At 37.6% G+C, this 22771-nt stretch overlaps 1 protein-coding gene across 2 annotated transcripts in view; it reads left to right on the forward strand.

Moving 5' to 3' along the window:
- Positions 1 to 21605, forward strand: part of SMAD5 (SMAD family member 5) — a 31414-nt gene extending 9809 nt beyond the window's left edge. For both annotated transcript variants that reach the window (XM_075510996.1, XM_075510995.1), the window contains exons 2-7: positions 9082 to 9693; positions 10925 to 11176; positions 12387 to 12506; positions 13156 to 13377; positions 15901 to 16157; positions 17111 to 21605. In XM_075510996.1, coding sequence (XP_075367111.1) covers positions 9291 to 9693; positions 10925 to 11176; positions 12387 to 12506; positions 13156 to 13377; positions 15901 to 16157; positions 17111 to 17254 — 1398 coding nt within the window. In that variant the 5' untranslated portion in view covers positions 9082 to 9290 and the 3' untranslated portion in view covers positions 17255 to 21605. The remainder of the gene's footprint in view (positions 1 to 9081; positions 9694 to 10924; positions 11177 to 12386; positions 12507 to 13155; positions 13378 to 15900; positions 16158 to 17110) is intronic.
- The last annotated feature ends 1166 nt before the right edge of the window (positions 21606 to 22771 follow it).

Here is a 22771-nt window from a genome sequence, read left to right on the forward strand (position 1 = left end):
GAAGAGGTGCTTCCGCTGCATTTCTTTCTCTTGATGACAAAAGATCACAACAAAAGGGCATGCTGCTATGATGCTGCATACAGCTGTGGCGGGCGTTTTTTGTTTGAGGCTTGGTGTTTTAACCTCTGATGGAACCTGAAGGAACTTTAACTGAGGACCCTGTACTACTTGGTTCTTGTTATGAAGTCAGATTTTTAATCTTGCTCCTTGAGCGTGTGATCTGTGCAGAGTTTTCATGGTGATAGAATGTTATCTTGAGCTGGAAGAAATTCTGTCTCTCAAGATGGAGTGCTCGTGCTCTGTTAAGTGTAGTGTATGTTTTTGGGTTTATTCGAATGGTCTTTGTAAATTATGTTGTAATCTTTAATATTCCAGAGGACACTTTTAATTTCAGAAAAATGTCTGCCATATTTTCTTCATAGCTCTCTAAAGAAAACTCTAAAAAGTCTATTGTTCCTCTTGGCTGAATTATATACCTGCAGAAATACTGCTGTGGCAATTCTATGCAAGTCCCTATTTCTTCCTTCCCTGCCAGTTAAATTTTTCATGTTGATTAAAACGCAAATTTCCTCTAATGTCTATGATAGACTAGCTGAAATTAATTTTAATGCATTAATGTTTCTTCTTTAAAGATCTTTAGATGATTTTTTCATAGCAACAGGTAAGGAGAGCAGCTTGTGCTCAGAATTAAAAGATTTGTTCTCCTGTGAGCTGTGAACACTTTAGATATTTCATAGCTAAAGTTCATAACTCATTAAAAGCAAGTTGAACAGTAATTTAAGACTTCTGCAGTTTATCATTAGTCGCAGTGCAAGTTCCTGCACTGTTTTCTGGAAGCCTTTTTAGCCATGTTCCTGTGACCACGTAGAAAAGTTTGGCTGGCGCTTCAGCGTGCTTGACCAGTGTGGGTTGGCGAGGTGCAGAACGCCGCCTGCCAAGTCTGTATCCCTGCTGACCTACCACCAAGGTTGAGCCTGCCAGGACTGTCATCCTTGACAGAGGATCTTTGTCAGAATCGCTGCTACTGATCCACCAACTATGAGGTAGTGTCTCTGAATTCTGGGTCAGTGGATGTCACAAACTGACAAATTTAGAATACTTTGCCATTCATTCATTCTGTGGAAGGGGGGAAAAAAAGCTTGCTGAATTACTATTGTCAGTGTTCCCTCCAAATCCTGTAGCTTTGTAAACTTGTCAGCGTCTTGATGCAATTCAGTTGGAGTAGAAGCGTATACACACGCACACATATACATCTTTATTTTTCTTCCCCTCTTTGAAAGCTTTAAGTCCCTGCTTTCAGGTTATGCTTTTTGCTACCAATTCACATTTTTAGTGGCAGTATTTAGGATCTTACTTATTCTTTAATGGAGGTCTTGCGTATGAGTATCTAAATTTTTGGAAGGATTTGTCCAGCTTGTTAATTTTTTTTTACGTACTTTAGGGTTTGTGAAAAGTATAAGAAGTCCTTTATTTTCCCATTTTTTTTCTCCAGGTGTAGTACTGAGGTCATTCCTAATCCCCCACTTGCTTGTCCATGTCCACCAACCTACCAATGGAGGCATAGGCTTTTGTTTTCATGTTTAGTGAAATTTAGTGATGCTCTTGTGTGTAATTTTAATTAAGAAATGGATGCTAACTTGTAGTTATCTGCTGTGGTTAGAGTAGATCTTAAATAACCTTAAAAACATGAGGCAGTTTCAGGGCTGACTTTCAGATGTGCTGGCTACTGTTGATGACGGCATTTTTCAGCATAATGCTTCTGTTGGAAAGTGCCAATTAGCTGAAATAGAAGTGTGAGAAAATGCATGGTTCTGACAAAACACTTAAGGGAGAGAGATTTTGGTTCTAAGATGGAATTTGTAGTTTTTCAGAACTTCTACAAAAGCTAATTGCTCAGTAATTGGAGTAGTTGCAGAGACCAGGGCCATGTAAGCGTTGGATTTTTGTGTTCTAAGTTGGATGCCTTAAGAAATAGATACTAACTTTTTTAGGCTTGGGAAGTTTTTGGTTTTTCTCCCTCCCTCTCCCCTCCCTTGTATCACAGTTAAATTCAAGTTTTGCCATGATGCAGAACAAATTCAAAACTTTCTGTTCTTTGGTTACGCTTTTTCTGAGGTTTTCTTGGCATCAGTTGGAAATGAGGGTGCTTTTGAAATGCAGTGGAGCTCTATTAGTGAACTCTTTCTGACTAGACCTCTTTAGTGATATAAATCATTATCACTTGTATTATTTTTTTAACAGTATTTTTTGAGAAGACTTTGAGAAAAAACAAAAGCATCCCTTTTGCCCTCTGAGCTGTATGGCTTTTATGATACCAGTTCTTCCATGCAGGATGCATTACTTGCTGCTTGTGCTTGGCCTCAGAGATTTTTGTTATGTTTCTTTTAAGAAAGTACTAGTTAAATACTTCTCAGCTGACAGAGTTATACGCTTCAGGGTTTTTTTAAGATGTGTTAGATGGTGTACAGATGTGGAAATGAAAAGAACAAGTATTGTGTGAGAAAGCCGTGTCTGAAGTTGTCAATACATTTTTTGTTTGGAGAGTAGTCATGGTTAGTAAAATTTTTGAAGATACCAGACAATTCTTTTCTGTTCTTGTTTACATCTATTATTAGAATATATTGCCTTACAAGGCATGTTTGAAGCGAAGAAATCTAGTGCTAGTATAAAAGCATTTATCATAGGTTTTGGTCAACTGGATGTGCATTTGGATATGCAAGCCCAGTTCTGATGAAAATACCACAAGTTCCTTTTTGATATCATTCATAAAAATCTCCTTTCATCTTTACTTACCCTTAAGGGGAGGAGGGTTAAAAAAAAGATGAGTTAAATCATTGATGATATTCTTTGAGTAAGACGTTGCACAGGACAATTGAATTTTTTTTTTTTGTTGAAAGGCTATGGCAATGGTAGGGAATATGTAGGCCCTTCAAGTTTATTGTCCAAATTCTTTAAACACTGTGTAACTTTAGGATTTATTTTATCCTTGACGTGCACGGAAAAACTATGGAGCCAATGTTTCTTCTATATTTGTCCTCAAGAAAATGCTCTAATGAATGCCATTGCATGGGACCCTGTGCTAGGCTACAATGCAAGATGTAGACTTGGGAAAATGATAATAAAAGCCAAGGACAATCCTGCACAATTCCTGTGAAGAAATTTATAAGGAAAGAAGGACCTTAATAAAACCAGGTGAAATTGATGTGTGAGGTTGTAGTTTTAGGTAGCTTTAAAAGAAAATATTGATAACTGAATATAGCATAATATACTGTAGTTGAGTTTCTGAGCTTTCTGTATGAACGTGTAATGTGTTAACAAGTGTATGGAGTCAAAATATTTGAGTATTTCTAAGTTTGAAGGGGCAATAAAGTTAGGCACAAGAGCTGACTGAAAAACAGTTTTAACTGCAAGTCTGAAGCAGCTCTAAAGAACTACCAATTGTGTAGCTAGTTATAAGTGTTAGTTTGTTTATATTATGAAATTGAGTCTCAAAGCAGCTTCTAATCATGAGCAGTGAAGTTCCTTGTTTCAGGTTGGGTATGATGTTAGAGGGACATTTCTTAATTTGCAAACAAGTAAATTAAGCAGGAAAAGAATAGTGGTTGTACACTTGCAATACAAGGTTAGTATTGGCAGTAGGAAAGGATGAGGACCATGTAGTTGTTACCCATTTTATTTTTATGCTTGTGAAAAGCATTGTTTGTTGCCATGCTGCTTGGTGTGATGGGTTGCTTGGTTAATGGTACTTTACATTTGGATTTTGCAGGTGGGAAATTAGTTTGGAATTGATGGCAGAACATGTTACATAAAAAGTGCATCTCATTAAAATAAATACACCATATGTAATTTTATATTTATCTGTTCTGCCGTGAGTCCTGCTCAGGCCTTTTTAGCCAGAAGAAGATACCTTGATAGCAAATCAAATTAATCTGCTAAACTTGCCAGTTTAATATAGTAGGCCAAGACTCAGAAGAGGAACGAAAAGGTAGTTGAGTTGCTTAGTATTTGTGGTGGTAGATGAAAGTCTGTTTCTCCCATCTTCACAAATGAAATGTAATTTGTAAGTTCTGCTGTTAACCAACTTTGTTTATATCTAGCTGGCTTGATGAAGTATTAAGAAGGGGTTCAAACAGTGGACCTGTTCACACAACTAGTTTCCTTCCAGTTGCTGTAGTCATTAAGAAGAACTTTAAATGTATAAATAATGCATGCCCCAAAGTCTAATTTTGATAAGTGATTACTTCCTTTTATATTCACCCATTAAAAGCCCCCTCATGCTACCCCTTGCAATGCATTACACTCGGTCTTTAAAGAGTGTTTGTAACTGTTTTTTTAAAATGTAATAACATGTTTTGCAGCTGATGTTCTCTTGTAGCTCAGTTGAGAAGTTATTAAATAAAAGAAGGTAATGCATATTAGACCCTCTGCCTCTTAAGGAAGTTTAAGAAAGCTTTTTTCCCCATGAAAGTTGTTACCAGCTGCATCTAGAGGTGCAAAAATACGAGTAATTTGTGCAACACTGTCAATGAAAATGGGACTCTCTAAACCATTTGTTTCTGTGCTCAGATCTTACGGTGATGCGCTGTTGTGCTGCAGTCACAGCTGGTAACATGCACTTTTAAAGCCTCGGAAGAAATTGATTGTAAATATAGATGATCTGGTGTGGCTGTTCCTAGCAGATGGCATGATTACTTAGAAACCTTTCAAAAATTAGATGCTGAAATTACATCAAATGCAAGTAAATGTTCTTAATGCGGTTTATGCCATTCATTCAGAAATTGTAAAACCCTACAAGAGTTACAGTTTCTACATGAAAATGTTTGGTTTCTACATAAACGCCTGAACCTACTGCTTTGTGACTTTAAATAGTTCCCCAAAGAAGGGAATGCTTTTAGTCTACAAATAATTCATGAAGCTTTTTAATACTACCTTGTTTTCTTAAGAAAAAGCAAAAGCTGTAAACCTTCAGTATTTTTGCCTACCAGAATGAACTTCCAAAAGGCCTATAATGAGATAAATTTGGTGTCATTTGTACCTCTCAAAGCCTATCAGTTTGTTGCCGGGTTTCTTTTTTGCCCTTGCTGTTCTTGAACGAGTAAAAAATACACTTCAGCAGAAGAGTCTTGAAAGCCTCATGGGTGGCCAGAATGGATTTACAGTAAATGCTATTAAAGTTTTGAACTTCAATAGTCTCGTTTTTCAGTGGTTATAGCACAAGCATGTATGTGGAAACTTTTTTTTTTTAAGAAGTTGAAACAGTTTTGATCGAATCTGTTATGATGCTTCTGGAATACTTGTTCTTCTAGGTTTTGCTTTTGTTGATGGGTATTCAGACTAATGTAATGTTTTTAGAGCTAATTATATTACTTACTCCAAGCAGATTATTTCTAAAATCATAGTTTATAGGACAGAGTCATTTATCAAAATTCTCTTGACACTTGCCCTACAAATACTAGTTACTGCAAAGCATCATTTTAGTAGAACTGTTCCAGCTTTCTTTGCTTTTAGTTAGCTTGTTTATTCCATGAGCATACTTGTGGGTAAATGATGTTGAAATTATATACAACCAGTAAAATTTCATTCCTAGCTGCTGCATGTTAACTGTGTTTGAAATACTAAAAAAAAAAAAAAAAAAACCCAAAACAAAAAAAAACCCCAAAAACAAAAAAAAACCCCACTATCATAGGATAGAATCATAGATCTGTAAACTTGATTGCATAATATAGATGGGACAGCTGTAATGGAATAGATCAGCCAAGAGGCATTTCTTGAAGTCTCTTCTGAGCTTGACTTAACTATAGGAATTTCTAGTTTATGCTCTGGCTTGATGATACTTAAGATTCTTTGAAAGCATAGCTGAGAAACAGAAATAGAACTTTTTAATTGTCTTCTTGCTGGTCTGAGATTCTAGGTGGGTTCATTTCCTTTTTTAGGAGTGTGAGCAACTGCTGATATCTTACAGCTATTGAATGTACGCAAGGCTTGGAAGTAAGTTAATTGTGACTGTAAACAGCTTTTACTTTTTAGAACACTAAACTTTTATCCTCAGTAAAAGAATAAATTTAGTCTGTGTTCTTGGCCAAGTTTATCTCCCTTTATGTATTTCCTGTTACTTTGAAGGGTGCAAAGGTTCTCATGTGTAGTAGTTCTAGGGAACTAATTTTGTATTTAAAGCGCAGACGTAATTTCTGAAGAAATAAGGTGATACATAATCGGTTTTTTTCTTTTCTTTTTGCAATACACTTTTCTAAGGACTTACTGAAGCAGTGAGATACTTTTATTTTTTAATTTCTTTTTTCATTTTGTTTTTTTATGAGCACTTAGGAAGAAAGATCTTCAAATAGTTTTTCTGTTTGTTTTGCTTTTCCCAGTTTTTTTCATATTACTGAAACAAAGCTGAATAATCAAAGGAGTACCGATGGGATTAAGCTACTGTGTGAAATAAATGGATTTTTTCCTGTAAAGGGTGTAAAGGCTGTTGTGGAGAATGGAGTTCAATCCAGTTGGCGGCCGGTCACAAGCGGTGTTCCCCAGGGCTCAGTATTGGGGCCAGTTCTGTTTAATATCTTCATCAATGATCTGGACGAGGGGATCAAGCGCACCCTCACTAAGTTTGCAGACGACGCCAAGTTGCGCGGGAGTGTTGATCTGCTGGAGGGTAGGCAGGCTCTGCAGAGGGACCTGGACAGGCTGCATCGATGGGCCAAGGTCAATTGTATGAGGTTTAACAAGGCTCAGTGCCAGGTCCTGCACTTGGGCCACAGCAACCCCATGCAACGCTACAGGCTTGGGGCAGAGTGGCTGGAAAGCTGCCAGGCAGAAAAGGACCTGGGAGAGTGTTGGTCGACAGCTGCTTGAATATGAGCCAGCGGTGTGCCCAGGTGGCCAAGAAGGCCAATGGCATCCTGGCTTGTATCAGGAATAGTGTGGCCAGCAGGACTAGGGAAGTGATCATGCCCCTGTACTCGGCACTGGTGAGGCCGCACCTCGAATCCTGTGTTCAGTTTGGGGCCCCTCACTCCAAGAGAGACATTGAGGGGCTGGAGCGTGTCCAGAGAAGGGCAACGGAGCTGGGGAAGGGTCTGGAGCACAAGGCTGATGGGGAGCGGCTGAGGGACCTGGGGTTGTTTAGCCTGGAGAAAAGGAGGCTGAGGGGAGACCTCATCGCTCTCTACAACTACCTGAAAGGAGGGTGTAGAGAGGTGGGGTTGGTCTCTTCTCCCAAGTAACAAGCCATAGGATGAGAGGAAATGGCCTCAACTTGCGCCAGGGGAGGTTTAGACTGGGTATCAGGAAATTTTACTTCACTGAAAGGGTTATCAAGCACTGGAACAGGCTGCCCAGGGAAGTGGTTGAGTCCCCATCCCTGGAGGTATTTAAAAGCCGTTTGGCTGAGGTGCTTAGGGACATGGTTTAGTGGTGGACTTGGCAGTGCTAGGTTTATGACGATCTTAAAGGTCTTTTCCAGCCTAAACGATTCTATGATTCTATAAGTTTTTAAACTTACACTCTTCATCGTAGCCAAGTGTCCTTAGGTCTGTTCCCTGCTTTCCTCACCTTCCACCTCCCTAGCAGAAAATCTAGGATGATTACTTGTGGGACATTATAAATGCTTTGTCTAGGGATGTTTGCTGTATCTTTGGCTGATTATGCTTAATATATGATCCTGTTATAGGAAAGTACCCATGCATGTGTCTGAGCTTGTAAATGTACCTAGGCACTTAGAAAAGCCTTATCAGATGACTTTCAGTTAATCAAAGATGGGAGGAAAAAAGATCCACTTGATTAAAGGTAGCAATCTAAGAGAAGCAGCACAGAGGTACTTAAATCTTGCTTCCCACACACACACCTTTTTCTCTTACGTGCAGATTTGGTGTCTCGGGGCATATTAGGTGTTCTAATTCACCACGGTTTATCAAAAGTTGAGAGACAATGTTGTTTGGCAGTCTCTGTAGCAAGAAAGGAAGCATCTTTTGTTATTGACATCCTTTCTCTTAGCTCTGCTCTTGCTTTTTGCCAGCTGCTCATTGTCTATACTTGCTTATTTAGTATTCACAAGGGATTTTACAAGTTCTTATCAGTTCGTTGCCACAGCACATCATTTCCTCTTGTCATCATTACTCCTTAAATTGGGGGGGTGGGGGGGAGGATTTGCATTAGAGCTGGTGAGTGGTAGAAAACACCACCATTCATGAGCACAGTTTGAGTTGCACGGTGTTGTTCTGCTCCTCTCCTTTCTGAGGCAGTTTGTAGTAAAGGTCACATTTCTAGTACTTACTCTGCCATGCCTTTTCCCCCGCTCTTTTTCTGGGGAAAAGAAAACAATTTTTTTTTTTTTTTGCCAAAGGCTAAAAATATCCCGTGCTTCAAATATTCTTCTTAAAAGATATAAGGAAGTGCAGCATAAAAATAGCCACAGCTGAAAAGGTTCACCACCTTTCTGAGTGGCTGGGGAGAGGTTGGTTTGAGGTTTTTATTGGGTTTTTCTTTTAATTGTTTTTGTTCTTCTTTGTTATCTACAGTTTCTTCCTCATTTTTTTTTAATACTCTTCAAAAAACATGGGGTACCTAATTAGAGCTCAAGAACAAGTAATTGCTTTAATATTTTCTCCTTTCGGGAAATAAAGATCAATTTGAGAAGCGGAGTGCTTCTATGCAGTACTGGCTGTGGAACTACTGGTTCCACCGTGCCTCTTCCCTGTTTCTTCATAGTAAGTTCAAGTCTTCTGGTGAAGCACTGTGACAGGGATATAATACCAGTTTTAAAGCACATTCCCCAAGCCTGTCTTCTGAAAGAAACTCACGGATTTAAGGAACATTGTTAACAGAAACCATGCTGTCCCTTTGGTCCCTTGACTGTCCTTTTTCCAACTAATAAGTAATGCAAGAACTGGGGATTCTGATCACGTTTTACTTTATTTAGATTTGGAGTGAGGTCCTAGTGCTTCTGGGATTTTGTTCTAAGACAAAATCAGGTGCAATGGCTAGGGTTGAAACAGGCATTCTTTTAATATCTGCCTTTTTGTTTTACCACATTCTTTACTTGTTTACTAATTACTCGTTCACTTATCTTTTTAATAGAACTAAATTGGAGGAATAGATCATTATTTTTGATGTGAAGACTTCATCACTGACATCTATATGTTCATCTGTCGGCCTCCAAGAAATAATACAGCTCATCAGTGACAATAACTGCTATTGGTATACACTGACATTTATTTGAAAAGACAAATAAACAAAAAAACCCCCAACAGACAAAACCCAACAAAACTTTTGAAGACTTGTGTCAAATGACGTCAATGGCCAGTTTGTTCTCCTTTACTAGCCCAGCTGTAAAGCGTCTGTTGGGCTGGAAACAAGGAGATGAAGAGGAAAAATGGGCAGAAAAAGCTGTTGATGCTTTGGTAAAAAAGCTGAAAAAGAAAAAAGGTGCTATGGAAGAACTGGAGAAAGCCTTGAGCAGTCCAGGACAGCCCAGCAAGTGTGTTACTATCCCCCGCTCTTTAGATGGACGCCTTCAAGTTTCTCACAGAAAAGGCCTTCCTCATGTAATTTACTGTCGTGTTTGGCGTTGGCCTGATCTACAAAGCCATCACGAGCTGAAGCCATTGGATATTTGTGAATTTCCTTTTGGATCTAAACAGAAGGAAGTCTGCATCAATCCATACCACTATAAGAGGGTGGAGAGCCCAGGTATGTTTGAACATGGCTGTCTAAAAACTGAACAAAATCTCCAGGAACCACCCTTGTTCACTGCTTCCTCCTCCTCCAGTACTGACACTTGGTGTGTGGGGGATTTTGGAAGAGGAATGTTCAAAGTGTAGTTTTCTGGTGGGGTTTTGGGGGAGGTGTGTTGTCCATTCTGTACTAGCTGTTTTTCTTTGTGGTAAGTGACGCTTTTCCCACAGATCTCTTAAGACTGCTACCCTTAAAGTTAGGGGCAAGGTCCTCATTTATAAGAAACTAGGAGAGTAGTAATCAAAAGACTTCCGTTTCTTTGAGCGACTTGTTTAAAAACCTCAGTCCTTGCAAGGAGGTTGGTTGCCTTCTTTCAGGGGCTTAATATCTCATCAGTGAGTGACACGAATTGAGGAGATTAAAAAAAATAAATTCTAGGCTGCGGTGTTCCCCACTTGATTTCCCATTAGCAGGCAGCAGAGCTGAACAGAACCAAGAGTGATGATCAGCTAGAGCAAGGCACGTACGAAATTTGTGTCAGGTAGCAAGTCTGCTGTTAAGGCATGTTGCCATGGGAGAAGGAGAGGAGGATTGTGGTTACGAGTGGGAGAGATGAATTATGTTGCTCTGGAAAGTATAGTGAAAAGTTGCTTCCGTTGTTCCGCAAAATGGTTGTAACTCTACTGCAACCGGCTGTAGTGCTGAAGTGCTCTACTGTGGCACTTGAATTCCAGACTCCAGCACTCTTGAATTTGAAAGTTAAAACTCCAGCTTAGCAATAGTTGTATATTGTAGTGTAGGTTTTGTTTGTCTTCAGTGAAAAGGACACTATATGTAACTATATAGTTTGACTGTAGTAATATAGACTGTATTTCCATTTTTACTGATTTGATAATGTAGACATACAGTGAGTTTTGCACTTCTAAATCAATACTTTGGTGTGTGCCACAAGTGGACTGTTGTGTTGTTTTGGTTTTTTTTAAAAAGGTCTGCTTCCGGTTGCATGAAATATAAGTGTGTTTCTGCTCTGATTTTTGTGAGAGTGAAGTTTGAGTCTTCCATGAAGCGTAATGTAAAAAAAATGAAGGAGAGAGGATGGGGTAAAGGCATGACAGATGAGTCCCCTACTCCTCTTTCCACTCCAGCTAGTGTTGAAATTTTCATGATGAGCACATTATTTGTATCTCTTTCCTTCTATCTCAGTTTTTAATCTAAGTTTCCCTGTTTTTTGTTTGTTTTTTCTCAGTTCTACCTCCAGTGTTAGTGCCTAGACATAGTGAATTCAATCCACAGCACAGTCTATTAGTTCAGTTCAGGAACCTAAGCCACAATGAACCACATATGCCACACAACGCGACATTTCCAGATTCTTTCCAGCAACCCAACAGCACTCCATTTTCCATTTCGCCAAACAGTCCCTATCCACCTTCTCCAGCCAGCAGCACTTACCCAAGCTCCCCAGCTAGCTCTGGACCATCTAGTCCATTTCAGCTACCAGGTAAGTACAGCCTAAATGTCAACCTAATAAAAATAATTGAAATGTCACATGCTTTTGTGACTTACTACCTGAGGAATTTGTGATATTTGCAATAAATTGCTTTTCTATTTGCATTTTAGGGGGTTTTCTTCCTAGTTTTGTCACTGGTCAGAGTTAATTGTTGTAGTTTTATTTTTCCAAATGTTTTTTGTCACGGATACTATAGTGGCGAGTTATTTTGCACAGCTTCAGTGTAGAATAACTGATACATACTTTAGAAGAATATCTAGCAATGAAAAGAAAGCAGATGTAAGAGGCTCAGCAAGAAGTTTATCGATGTCTTTCTCTGAATAAAGACGCTTATGTGTGGTATTTAACTGGAAAAAAGTAGAACAAATTTTTGATAGGAACTTAACCGATTTGGGTGAAAATAGGGAAAAACAACAATTGATAGGGGCAAAGGAAAGAAGCCTTATTGAGTCTGTCTGGTTATCGGTGTGGTTTATAAAGCCAAGAAGTTAATAGATTAAAGAATTTATTTTTCTGGTAGCTCAGTGGCCTCATCTTTGTTCTTTCTGGCTGCCCAGTGCTGCAAAAAGAGTGTCCATTTCGTGGGGTATCCCTCTTGGGTAAGGACTGTGATCACTGGGACAGATGCATTAATGGTATTTGGAGGGAATTTCTGAAATAGGGGATAATAGTGTGTTGGTACACTGACTACTGTGCTGAATGGAAGAACGCAGAGATCCACGCTTTTATAATGAACTCAGCCTACAGAAGAGCAAAAAAATAACTGGTTTAGGCCTTCATTATGCTACGACAAACAAAGTTATTTCTTCTGCTATTTTCTTTTTGAACACAGAGAAGAGGGTAGGCAAAAAAGCTAATGTTTGTGTGAAAATAAAGTGGGAACTGTAGTCATCTTGCCCAGCTGCAGGAATGCAGTTGTTAAAGAAAAAAGGTAAAAGGAAAAAAGCCCATCTCTTAGTTTTCCTCAAGTGTCCAATCTTGTTATTAGTCCTATAGGTAAGACTCCAACTATTGAAGGAGGTTACTGTAAAGACAGCTGTCTCGGTTGTCTTCAAGTTACTTTGAAAATGGGTCCAAATGTTTTAACATCTCTTGTTCAAGGGTATTTTTGTGTGTTTACAACTGTAGAATGAGTAAATAGATAAATATTCTAAATTGTTGAGGTTTATTCTGGTTTATTCTTATTTTTTCATGTTTGTAGCTGATACTCCACCTCCTGCATATATGCCCCCTGATGATCATATGGGGCAGGATAATTCTCAGTCTATGGACACAAGCAATACAATGATCCCTCAAATCATGCCAAATATATCTACCAGAGGTAAGTTGTATAGTATGGTGCAAAATTAACATAGTTTGGCTTCTTACAACTCATGACCAAATTGAACAAATAACTTCAAATGGCGCAGTAAACCTTGTTGATAAGTGGAAGCAGTCCTCAAAGGCAAACTGGGGCTGTAACAGAAAGAATTGAGAGAGAGAACTTGCCTTGCTTATTTGTATCTCTTGCTTTTAAAGCTTCATGTCATAGTATGGCTTACAACAAGTTGAACTTTTTTCGTATCTCAGAATTAGTTTTTGCTGCTACCTTTGCCTGCTGTTGGAATTATGTATGCACAAAGACTCTGAAAATTGAGTCCCAAAATATCAATTAAAACCATTTTTTTTTTAAAAGTGGACAGAAGAATCGTGTTTCACCTGATATCAAAGTCGTCTATGTTTTTTTCTGTAGGTTTTTTCTTTGTTTAATATCAGTCTTGAAATAGGAACATAATTAGAAAATCAATGGACTAGCTAAAATGCGTTAAAGTAAAAATCATTAAGATCTTAGTCAGGACTGGTTTTGCCCATCATAACTGTTGACTAAGCTTTTAGTGACCTGTTGATATTTTGGAAGGCCTGCTTTACAGATTTGGATTCAATATTTTAACATTTATGTAAACTGGTATTTCCGTTTTGCTTATTTTCAGATGTTCAGCCTGTTGCCTATGAAGAACCCAAACACTGGTGTTCGATTGTGTATTACGAATTAAATAATCGTGTTGGGGAGGCTTTTCATGCATCTTCTACAAGTGTCTTAGTAGATGGGTTTACAGATCCCTCCAATAATAAAAACAGGTTCTGCTTAGGTTTGCTCTCAAATGTTAATCGCAACTCAACAATTGAGAACACTAGACGACATATTGGAAAAGGTAAAGCTTGATTGTGTTACGCATGATTAAGAAGCTAAGTCCTTGTTTTTATTTCAACTCCTGTATACTGCAATGATGGTTATTCTCAGATAAGAATAGTAGAAGCAATCTGTAATATATTATCTACCTCTCCAGTATTTGAAGACAACTTACTTAGGCATAGTTTGGTTCTAATTAGTCTAGGAATTGCATACATTTTTCTTTGGCATTAATTTAAAAGATTAAATATTACCTCTTCCTTACCGAACTATATTGTCATAGGGGCTTGTTTGTTATGGTTAATGATAGTCTGTATGTAGAATTTTGTGTTTCAGCACCAAGGAACATATTGCAGGACTTCTGATATTCTATGTTATGTCTGCTTCTTAAATCATCAAATTCTTCATACCACTTTACGGCATATCAAAGATTTTTTTTATTTTGTTGTTCATGCAAAGTATTACGCTGCTGTCTACAATATGTTCAAATATCTTGCATGAGTTGGCAGCAGGACTTTGAAGTGCTAATGCAAAACTGCATGGGCTCATTTGTCTGAGTGAATCCATGGGGTGTGTATGTGTGTGGGAGGGATTCCTGGAGACAGCAGGTTTTGCAAGATCTTCTAGTTTTCCCGTACTGTTTGGCTGATAGCACATATAGATGCACGGTTTTCATCTTTGATGGAATGTGCTTGCATTATCTTAAAATGTAGTATTCCTTTTCTGAATATTCCCTTTTTTTTGTAACTAAGTCCCGAGAAGAGAACCCCGTTTCTGTTGCACATATCTAGAGGCCTTTTTAACACCTAAGATCATTTGGTACCATTGGTCTCGAGTTTTGTTTGATGAAAGTCACTGTTGCTTGTAATATATCTTTAAGACCCATCCTGTCCCTTAACAGTCTTTGAATTAGAAATGACTATAAATATGGCAAAATTTTGCAGATAATCTGGAGATTAAGTTATATTAATATCTGTTGGAAACTTGGCTCTGCAATGCTGTTGTCTGAGAAAATTTAATGTTTTAAAGGGGAACACCTGATTTCTGGGGTGCAGGTGGTTTGTCAGGTTCTTTTGTTTTGGCTTACCCCTTTCGATGGTACTGGCAGAGAAATCTTGTGCATCTGCCTAAGGTCAGAAATGTAGCAAGGATCCAACGTGATGTTGTAGAATAGTATTGGCTGCAATGAGCTTTAAAATGTCTACATCTCTAATACTATTAAACTAAAACTTTGCTTTGTGCTAACAGTTCTGAGAACAATTAAGATTGTTTTGGGATAAAATACTATTTATTTATGGCTTTTGTTTGGAAGGTCTTGGTTTTTTGGCTCCTTAAAACTACCCAATCCTATTTGCTAAGCTTTCTTTTGTAGACGTGTTGCATTGCAAACGTAAGTGACTTCTAATTGTGCATTGGATTATTTTTGAAGTATCTGTGTTCTTCTCAGACTATTACCCAGCTCCCCTCTTCAGAGATCTCTCAGAAGGTCTTTACCCAGAAGAACTTAGCTAGCAAGTGGTGGTCTCTGTCTTTTTAAATGAATGGGCTTGTGTTGTGAAAATGCATTCTTGCCCACCCCACATTTTCTGATAGCTGCTTATAGTTGATGAAGCCGATGGTTCCTCTGTGTAACCTTCATCCTACCTTAGTCCCAGGTGGCTCTAGCAACGTTCACAACAGTTGCTGCTGTCTGAAAGATTAACTTGCATCTGTTGACTTGCTGCAGCCTCATCTGGCAAACCATGGGATAGTCTGCAGTGGATTCTCAGGGTGTTGCAAGGAAGACTTAAACTGAACTGTATCTCAACCATATAACAGTGGTGGCTGGGGGAAAGGGAGAAGATCTGGGAGAAGGCGAGTATCTCAACTGAAGTAGCAGTGAGAATCTGTTTGGATGCTGAAAGGATCACCAGCTTTTAGATACTAATTTTTAGTTAGTAATAATGTTACATAGGCTTCAGAACATAAAGGGAGGGAAGCATGCACTTACATAGCTGAATCCAGGCAGATGTGATAAATCTAGGGGCTTTGTTGATTTTTAAGGTCTGTAAAGCCTGAGGGTATTTAAGCTGTGCAGCTAGTTGGACTTACCTCTCCTTTTGCTTGATAAAATACATTGAAAATTGGAGAGGACTATGGATATACTTTCTCATTCATGTCTGTTGCTGCCCCTTCTCCCAGGACACTTCTATTTCTGTTGGAAATGCCATAGGCAGAAGCTACCAGTTTTATAAAACTGGAGTTTTACAATCCACGTAAGTTCTCTAGGAAAATAGGTTGAAATAACTGTTGACGCGTGGAAGTAGTTTTTTCATTCTATTCTGTAATTGATGAGAGAAGGACATCTAGTGGCTGATGTATAATGAAGCCTACTGTGTTTTGAAATGAGGAAGTATGTTATAGTGTGGGCAAAAGAGCTTTTCTGAAATGCTCTTCAAACAGAAAATTTACTTTCTGTTTCTGATTTCAAGGGGATTGTATTAAGTACTATGGTTTTGGGGGGAAAAAAAAAGTAATTTGAAACATTTTTATCTTTGTTTTCAAGGAGTTCATCTCTACTATGTTGGTGGGGAAGTCTATGCTGAGTGTTTAAGTGATAGCAGCATATTTGTACAGAGCAGGAACTGCAACTACCACCATGGCTTTCATCCAACAACTGTATGCAAGATTCCTAGTGGATGCAGTCTGAAAATTTTTAACAATCAGGAGTTTGCTCAGCTTTTAGCTCAGTCTGTAAACCATGGATTTGAAGCAGTATATGAGCTCACCAAAATGTGCACCATTCGAATGAGTTTTGTAAAGGTAAACAAATTATTTTGGGGGCATTTAAATTTATTGTGGATTTGGGTACTCAGCAGTAATTACGTTAGCAGTGTAACAATGTAGCAAAGCTGTTCTGATCTGATGTGGTTTTCCTCAATAAGTATGTTGAAAATGGTTAATTTGGGGAGAGGGAAATCGATGCAAGGAAGGAAAAGCACAGATTGCTGTATTGAATGTTCGCTATGTATTTAGTTACTTCAGTATTCAGGACAGGGATTTAATCATTGTGGTTGCTATAATTTTATTGAAGGAGATTTGAGCTCATGCTCTAAATTTGAAGGAACAAAGTGAACTACAAGACCACTAAAAAGACTGTAAGAAGAGAAGAGCATAAGTGATTGCAGAAGAAATTGCAACTCCTTCAAAGATGTTAATATTGTTTTTTAAAAAATTGATTATGGAAAAAAGACATGATTTGAATTTATGAAGTCAAACTGTGCAGTTGTTATCATAGTAGTGTTTTCTCAACATTGTTTAATCAAGGTGCTGTCCGTTTCTGATTTAGCATGGAGTCTAGACTTGGACCTTCCAGGGTTTTGGGGGTTTTTTTGCATCTTGTTTGTTTTGTCAGTTATGATAAATACTACTCATTTTGAGAGTGTGGAGGATAGAGAGCAGGAGGGAGAAACAGAAGAGAGATGTGGCCATAGCCAGGAGTCATTCTTGAGTCAGCAGTGTGCTCCACAGAGGAGCTTGTGTAGTCGCTCCAAGTCTGTAGCAGACAAGACTTGATTCAGGCTTCCAGGTGCAGCCTACCTGCCGCTCCTTCCCAACCTCATTTTTCTTTCCTTTAGATAAGAACCGTTGCTAAATTGTGAGTTACCTTCAGATAAGTATCTTAAAATATGATTTCCTGCTACTTGTTAGTACAGTTATTTTGAAAGACAAGCATGTTCTCAACTTGATGGATAACATTTTGTTCATTTTTATAGGGCTGGGGAGCTGAATATCACCGACAAGATGTCACGAGCACCCCATGCTGGATAGAAATTCATCTTCACGGGCCCCTCCAGTGGCTGGATAAAGTACTTACACAGATGGGTTCTCCTCTTAATCCCATCTCATCTGTTTCATAGTGCTGAAATTCAATCTTCAGCCTTATTTTTAGCGAACTTATTCTAATTCTTCCAGTGTGGATACTGTGAGCTATATGGAGAATGGATCTTACAGTTTAACTTTTTTTAAATCCCTTTGTGACCAATTTCATTGTGTATAGCTAATCAGTTTTACATTTCAATTTGTTCTTGTGATGCTTAAGTGACAGTTGAGCCCTAAGGGAAAAAAAGTCTATTGAAAAATTCAGAACACTTTTCCCCTCCTTCAAGTAGAACTTAAACAGGCGTATGTCTTAACTGGAAAATTTTTTTCTTTTTGTCCTGTAGGGACAAGAATTATGAAGACTGACTTCAGAAAATAAATACATATCATAGTTTGGGATTTTTTTTTTAACATTTATGAAACTGTTTGAACATGTGCAGCTCCAGCTTGCAAGCTGTATTTTTAGCGTAGTTGTTTAACATCTTAAGGTTGACATCTGTCATAAGCAAAATTAGACTTTATTACGGCTAACTTGCCTCAGATTGAACAATGTGATTTTTTTTTTTTGTGTACACATGAAATATACTTTTTACAAATATTGGAGTGGTGTAAAAACACTTGTATTGTCTATTGGAAAATGCTGTCATAAACACACTGTATATTAATGCAGAATAGCAGTTCTTAGCCTTTTCCCACTTCAGTTTTGTAATAGTTCTTTTAACCACCATTTTAAATAGCAATTGATACAAGGTAAACATCTTGCACGTTTCTGGAGTAGTAATTCTTGTTTTGCTTTGATTTACACTCATGCCATTTGGATTTGGTTGCCAAGGCTATTTCTTTTTAGGTACCCTTCTCTATTTTAACATAAACACTACTATTTGTAAATGGCAGTGCTTACTACTTTTTGGAAGGAATAAGTTTTTTGTTTTCTTTTTGGTGTTCTGGTTGTTTATTTTACCTGTCTGGAATTGATCTGTGTTAGGCCTTTTAATCTCTCAGTAGACATTATGCAGTATTAGTGATTACACTGTATTTAATTCACTTTCAGTATGAGTTTGAGTCTCTCTGAAGACTGTGAGTGGCTTAGCAAGTTAGTAACTGAATGCAGAAGCTTTTACTTCCAGATCATGTAATTTAATACAGACCTGTTGGTAATGACCAAAAGTAGTCACTTCTTTGTAGCCTACATGAAACAGTGGTCTTGATCCTGTCCCCGATGGCAGGTGTTCAATCAGAAGACTCGTAACTGTAGTTGGCAGCTTTATGGGATTGAAGGACTGCATTAATATGATGATGAAATTTCTCTCTCACATGTAAAGAATCCTGTTGCCTGTGCTGTTGTATTACTCAGTAGAGAATTTAAACACTGTACTAAACACTAAAAGAAATCAGTTAAATAACCTATGCATATTTTTCCCCTTTAAATAATAAAAAAGGAGGCTGAAAGAAACATTCTAAAAGAATTAGAAGTGAATTATATACAAAATTTCTTTGCATGCAGAAAAAGACCTACTGTATTTTTTAACTTGTCACCCTCCTTTTTCTCTTTCCCAAACACCTCTTCAGAAAAGGGTTCAGTGTTTGGGGAAGAGGCTGAAAACTCTAAAATGCAAATACTTATTAAAAGATGTGTTGCAGTTAATTACTGCAATCCTGAGACATTGATTGCTTACACAAGTTCTTGTGTCTTCTATTGAATGACAGTTTCTGCTCAAATGTGGAAATCATGCATCATATGGTACCTAAGTAACAAATGATCTTAAAAGGAATAAAATTGTTTACGTGTCATTAAAATGTTTCTTATGAAATGCCTTAAAGGAATAAACTGTAACACTTCTGCAGAACCCTAATGTTCTCTTGTACAGGAATTTCTATATTACTTGGTGTTTTGGGTTTTTTTTGTTTTTTTTGGGGGTTTTTTTTAAGCAATTTCTCAAGTGTGTTTAAAAACAAACAAGTGCATCTTCAAGAGAAGGGGAATAACATTATTTGCCGCTCACCTTTGGGGTCTTCTCTTTCATTCTTTGCCACTGAAACCCACAGATGGTTCTTTTGATCCAGTAAGATGCGAAGTCAGTTGGCCACAGGATCAGGCTTCTATTTCTTCTCCCCGGGCCTGACTTTTGTCGAATTGCTGACTGTGTATATTTGACACTACAGGATTTTTTTTTTTCTTGACTAGCTTTTATTATAAATGTCATGGCACATTGTATTAAGGAAAGATCTCAGTTGTAGGTACAAGATTTTACTTTATCCAAAATGTTTTTCACCTGGCTTCATCTCTGTTCACTCGTAAGTTTAGATGTGGCCGACTAAATGACTCAAGAATGGGTGCTGAAGTGGGTGTTCATGAGCCAGACCTGGTGCTTAGTGCTAGTATTGTGGTTAGATTGGCTTACCCGTGCACTGAACCATAATTTCTGCAATAATATCCAGTTAACCCACTTCTGATGCTGTCATTAAGTACTAAAGTACTCTGGCATTTTTCTGCTTGTGTACATATTCTTGAACTGTAATATACGCAGTGCTGGGGGTGTCCTTGTGACTGCTGATTTTGCCAGGGTAGGCTTGCAGGAGCAGACCCAGTGAGGTTTGTCTGTGTTCTACTTTTTCTGTTCCTTTTAAGTAGGACTTTTTTGAGAGCTTTCTAGTTAGCAAATTTTGTGTGCTACTGGTTCATGGTATTTCTAATCATGTTTAGTTTATCTGTGCTGCTGATACAAAATTCAGGTATCAATGCACAGAGGGATTGGTTGAGAACTGTTTTGCCCTAATGATGTTTTAGGTATAGCAATAGCAGAGAGTGCTGCTTCTGTTGCAGCAAACTTGTGTATAAGTCACTTCTTGATCTAGATGGAGGGATGGAGAAATTGAATCAGCCCAGTAGTGTGGTAGTGGAAGATGGAGCCTTTCCAGTATAGCCCAGCTTAGACTGAATGTTACTCTTCAGTGAAAATTGTTTTGGCTTTTGTAGTGTATTTATTTTCTTCTTTTTTCTGGGCGTCTTTCTACTTTGCACCAACCACAGCATTAACTAACAGCTTTGGCAATACCAGCAAAGAGCCTAGAACAGGCATATACTGAAGTTCCTTCTGGGTTTGCTTTTATAGTCACTAACATAAGATAATAGCTTGGATATTCTTCCTTAGAGGACTTCAGTCTTGCTGGCAGTCAATCCAGTGCCTTGTGTAAGTATTACATTCATTTAATTGCATTAGGCATGAAGTAGTTGTACATGAAGGGATGCTGACATTGGGTTATAGTATCTATAGGACCAAAATAAAACTTTCTAGTATGACTGACTGATGAGAGACAAATCTAATGGAACAGCCCATTAGTCAAAGGAATGATGAAACAGCCCATGTGTTATGATTTGGTATAGAATTGTTTAAAATATTGGAATTCTTTTGGTTTTTGCTTGAAGCTATGATCCTTCCCCCCCCTCCCCCAGTATTACAATGTGAAAGTTGTCAGTTCTTGGGCAGATACTTTGGAGTGTAAGTCTAGAGAACTTTAAAATGTGTCAGGCTTTCTCCCTAGTTTGAAATAATTTTTTTCCTTTGTCCAAAGTGTTCCTAGTGATGGTTTTTAGGGAAAAAAAAACCCAAACCAAAACATTTTCTAAACGTTTTGCTTCAAAAGACAAACATGTGACTAATTTTTTTATAGTTGTAAAGTTTCTGTTTAAGAAAGTAACCCATTCTGAATTCAAATCAATAGACCAAACCATCAGATTACAACATAATGTTGCTTTATTGTGCTGCTCCATAAACCTGCTTCTGTGTTTGTTGCAAGCATAACCTTTATGCTTTTGTTTACATTGTAGGAAACACAGTTCTAGCAATGAGTTTTTTCATTTAACTCTAAACATCTTTTTATTTTGTTAATTTTAAAATTATTAGGTTTTGCTATGTTATGTTTTTAAAGATATTTTTTGCATACTGCTGCTCATATTTCAATAAACAAAACAAAAAACCCACAGATATTTCTGATTTCCTTTATCTGTATCTCAGTACATCTCAAACATTTGCTTACAAGGGTTGATTATGACTTCTTGTAGCTCTCGCTGCTGATGCCTTACCATGTACATATTCCTCCTCATACAAATGTGATCTGTAATTTTAAAAATACTTTTCTATAGCTTTTTGGTAACATAAAGGCTGCAGTGCTCTCGGAAGCAGAGACTAAATTATTTCATTAACTTATTTGAGTTGTTTTTTCTTGTAGAATGCAGCCAGCCAAAACGGAACCAATTCGTTGGTATTCATAAAAATATTTAAATCAGTAGGACAAAAAATGTGTATCTGTAAGACTTCAGCAACACTCTTGATGATTGTGTTGGGGGTGGTTGGAGGTTTTTTTTACCATTGTGGCTGACCATAACGCTTTAAACTGATGACCAATAGTCTTTTCATTGAAATGAAGGCTGTTGAATATCTCTTGAAACTCAAGTACTGTTCCAATAAAGTGGAAATTTAGGAGAAGTATAGTGAGCTGTTCTTTTACTGTCTATTAGCCTTATTTTTTAAGATTGAGGGGAAGAAAATTTTTCTCTTGTTTATCAAGACACTACAGAAATACAGAGGTTGAAATAGTAATTGGCGGTGTGCACAAATTAAAAGAAATCTCTCTTTTTTGGCAGGATGAGTACAAAAATACTGAATCCCAATTCCACAGGTATATCCATATAAGAACTACAGAAAGGACAAATTACTTGTTTAGTATAAAACTGAAACAAAAGTGTTGATCCTGCTTGATCTTTGTGCTTCCTACTTTGGGATTTAGTTTGGCTAGCAGACTGCCACCTTGCAGTAATACTCTGAAGTTCTCTCATCTTCTCAATAATAATAGCTTTTTTCCTCTGAATGTGCAATTGCGCTATACTAAGGAGGATCCAATCACTCAGGTAATAATTTTTTTTTTATATATATCTCCTGATGTTGCCTGTTTTATAAAATAACTCCCGAAACACACGAAGTATCTGGCTTGAGCATTATCTGTTACCTTGAAGATTCTACAATTCTCATATTCTCATATGCTGGTTTCTACTCCTAACTGTGATCCCTTCTTAGCTACTAATAACTCCTATACTATTTCTATTTTATTCCAAAATATATGCACATATATATATGGTTTAAGGTGACAGTGATACTGTTTTGATGGTTTTGCTTCCAAAACAATGATTGCCATGTAAAGTTCCCAGAAGATTTACTCTGATAGTATTACCTAGATAATACAGTCTAATTTGTAAGTGAGTAACATCTCAAATTAAGTGTTGCAGTGGCTTGTTGGATTTCCAGGAACTTTGTATGGACTTGTATTAATAGTTTTCTATATAAGTAAAAAGAACAAACAAACGAAAAAAAATCTTGGTAATTAAAAGTTTTAAATCATTATTTTATAGAATTGAAGAGTTTTAGTTAATCTTACTAGCCTTCCTCTCTGGGGAGTTTAGAGTTATAGTAACAGTTGATAATTACATCTCTGTGAGTAGCTAGACAAAGTAACCTGTGAAGTCGTTCATTTATGTTTTTCTCAGAAGGGGGGGGGGG

This window comes from Mycteria americana, chromosome 8, assembly GCF_035582795.1.
Source record: "Mycteria americana isolate JAX WOST 10 ecotype Jacksonville Zoo and Gardens chromosome 8, USCA_MyAme_1.0, whole genome shotgun sequence".
Taxonomy (NCBI): Eukaryota; Metazoa; Chordata; class Aves; order Ciconiiformes; family Ciconiidae; genus Mycteria; species Mycteria americana.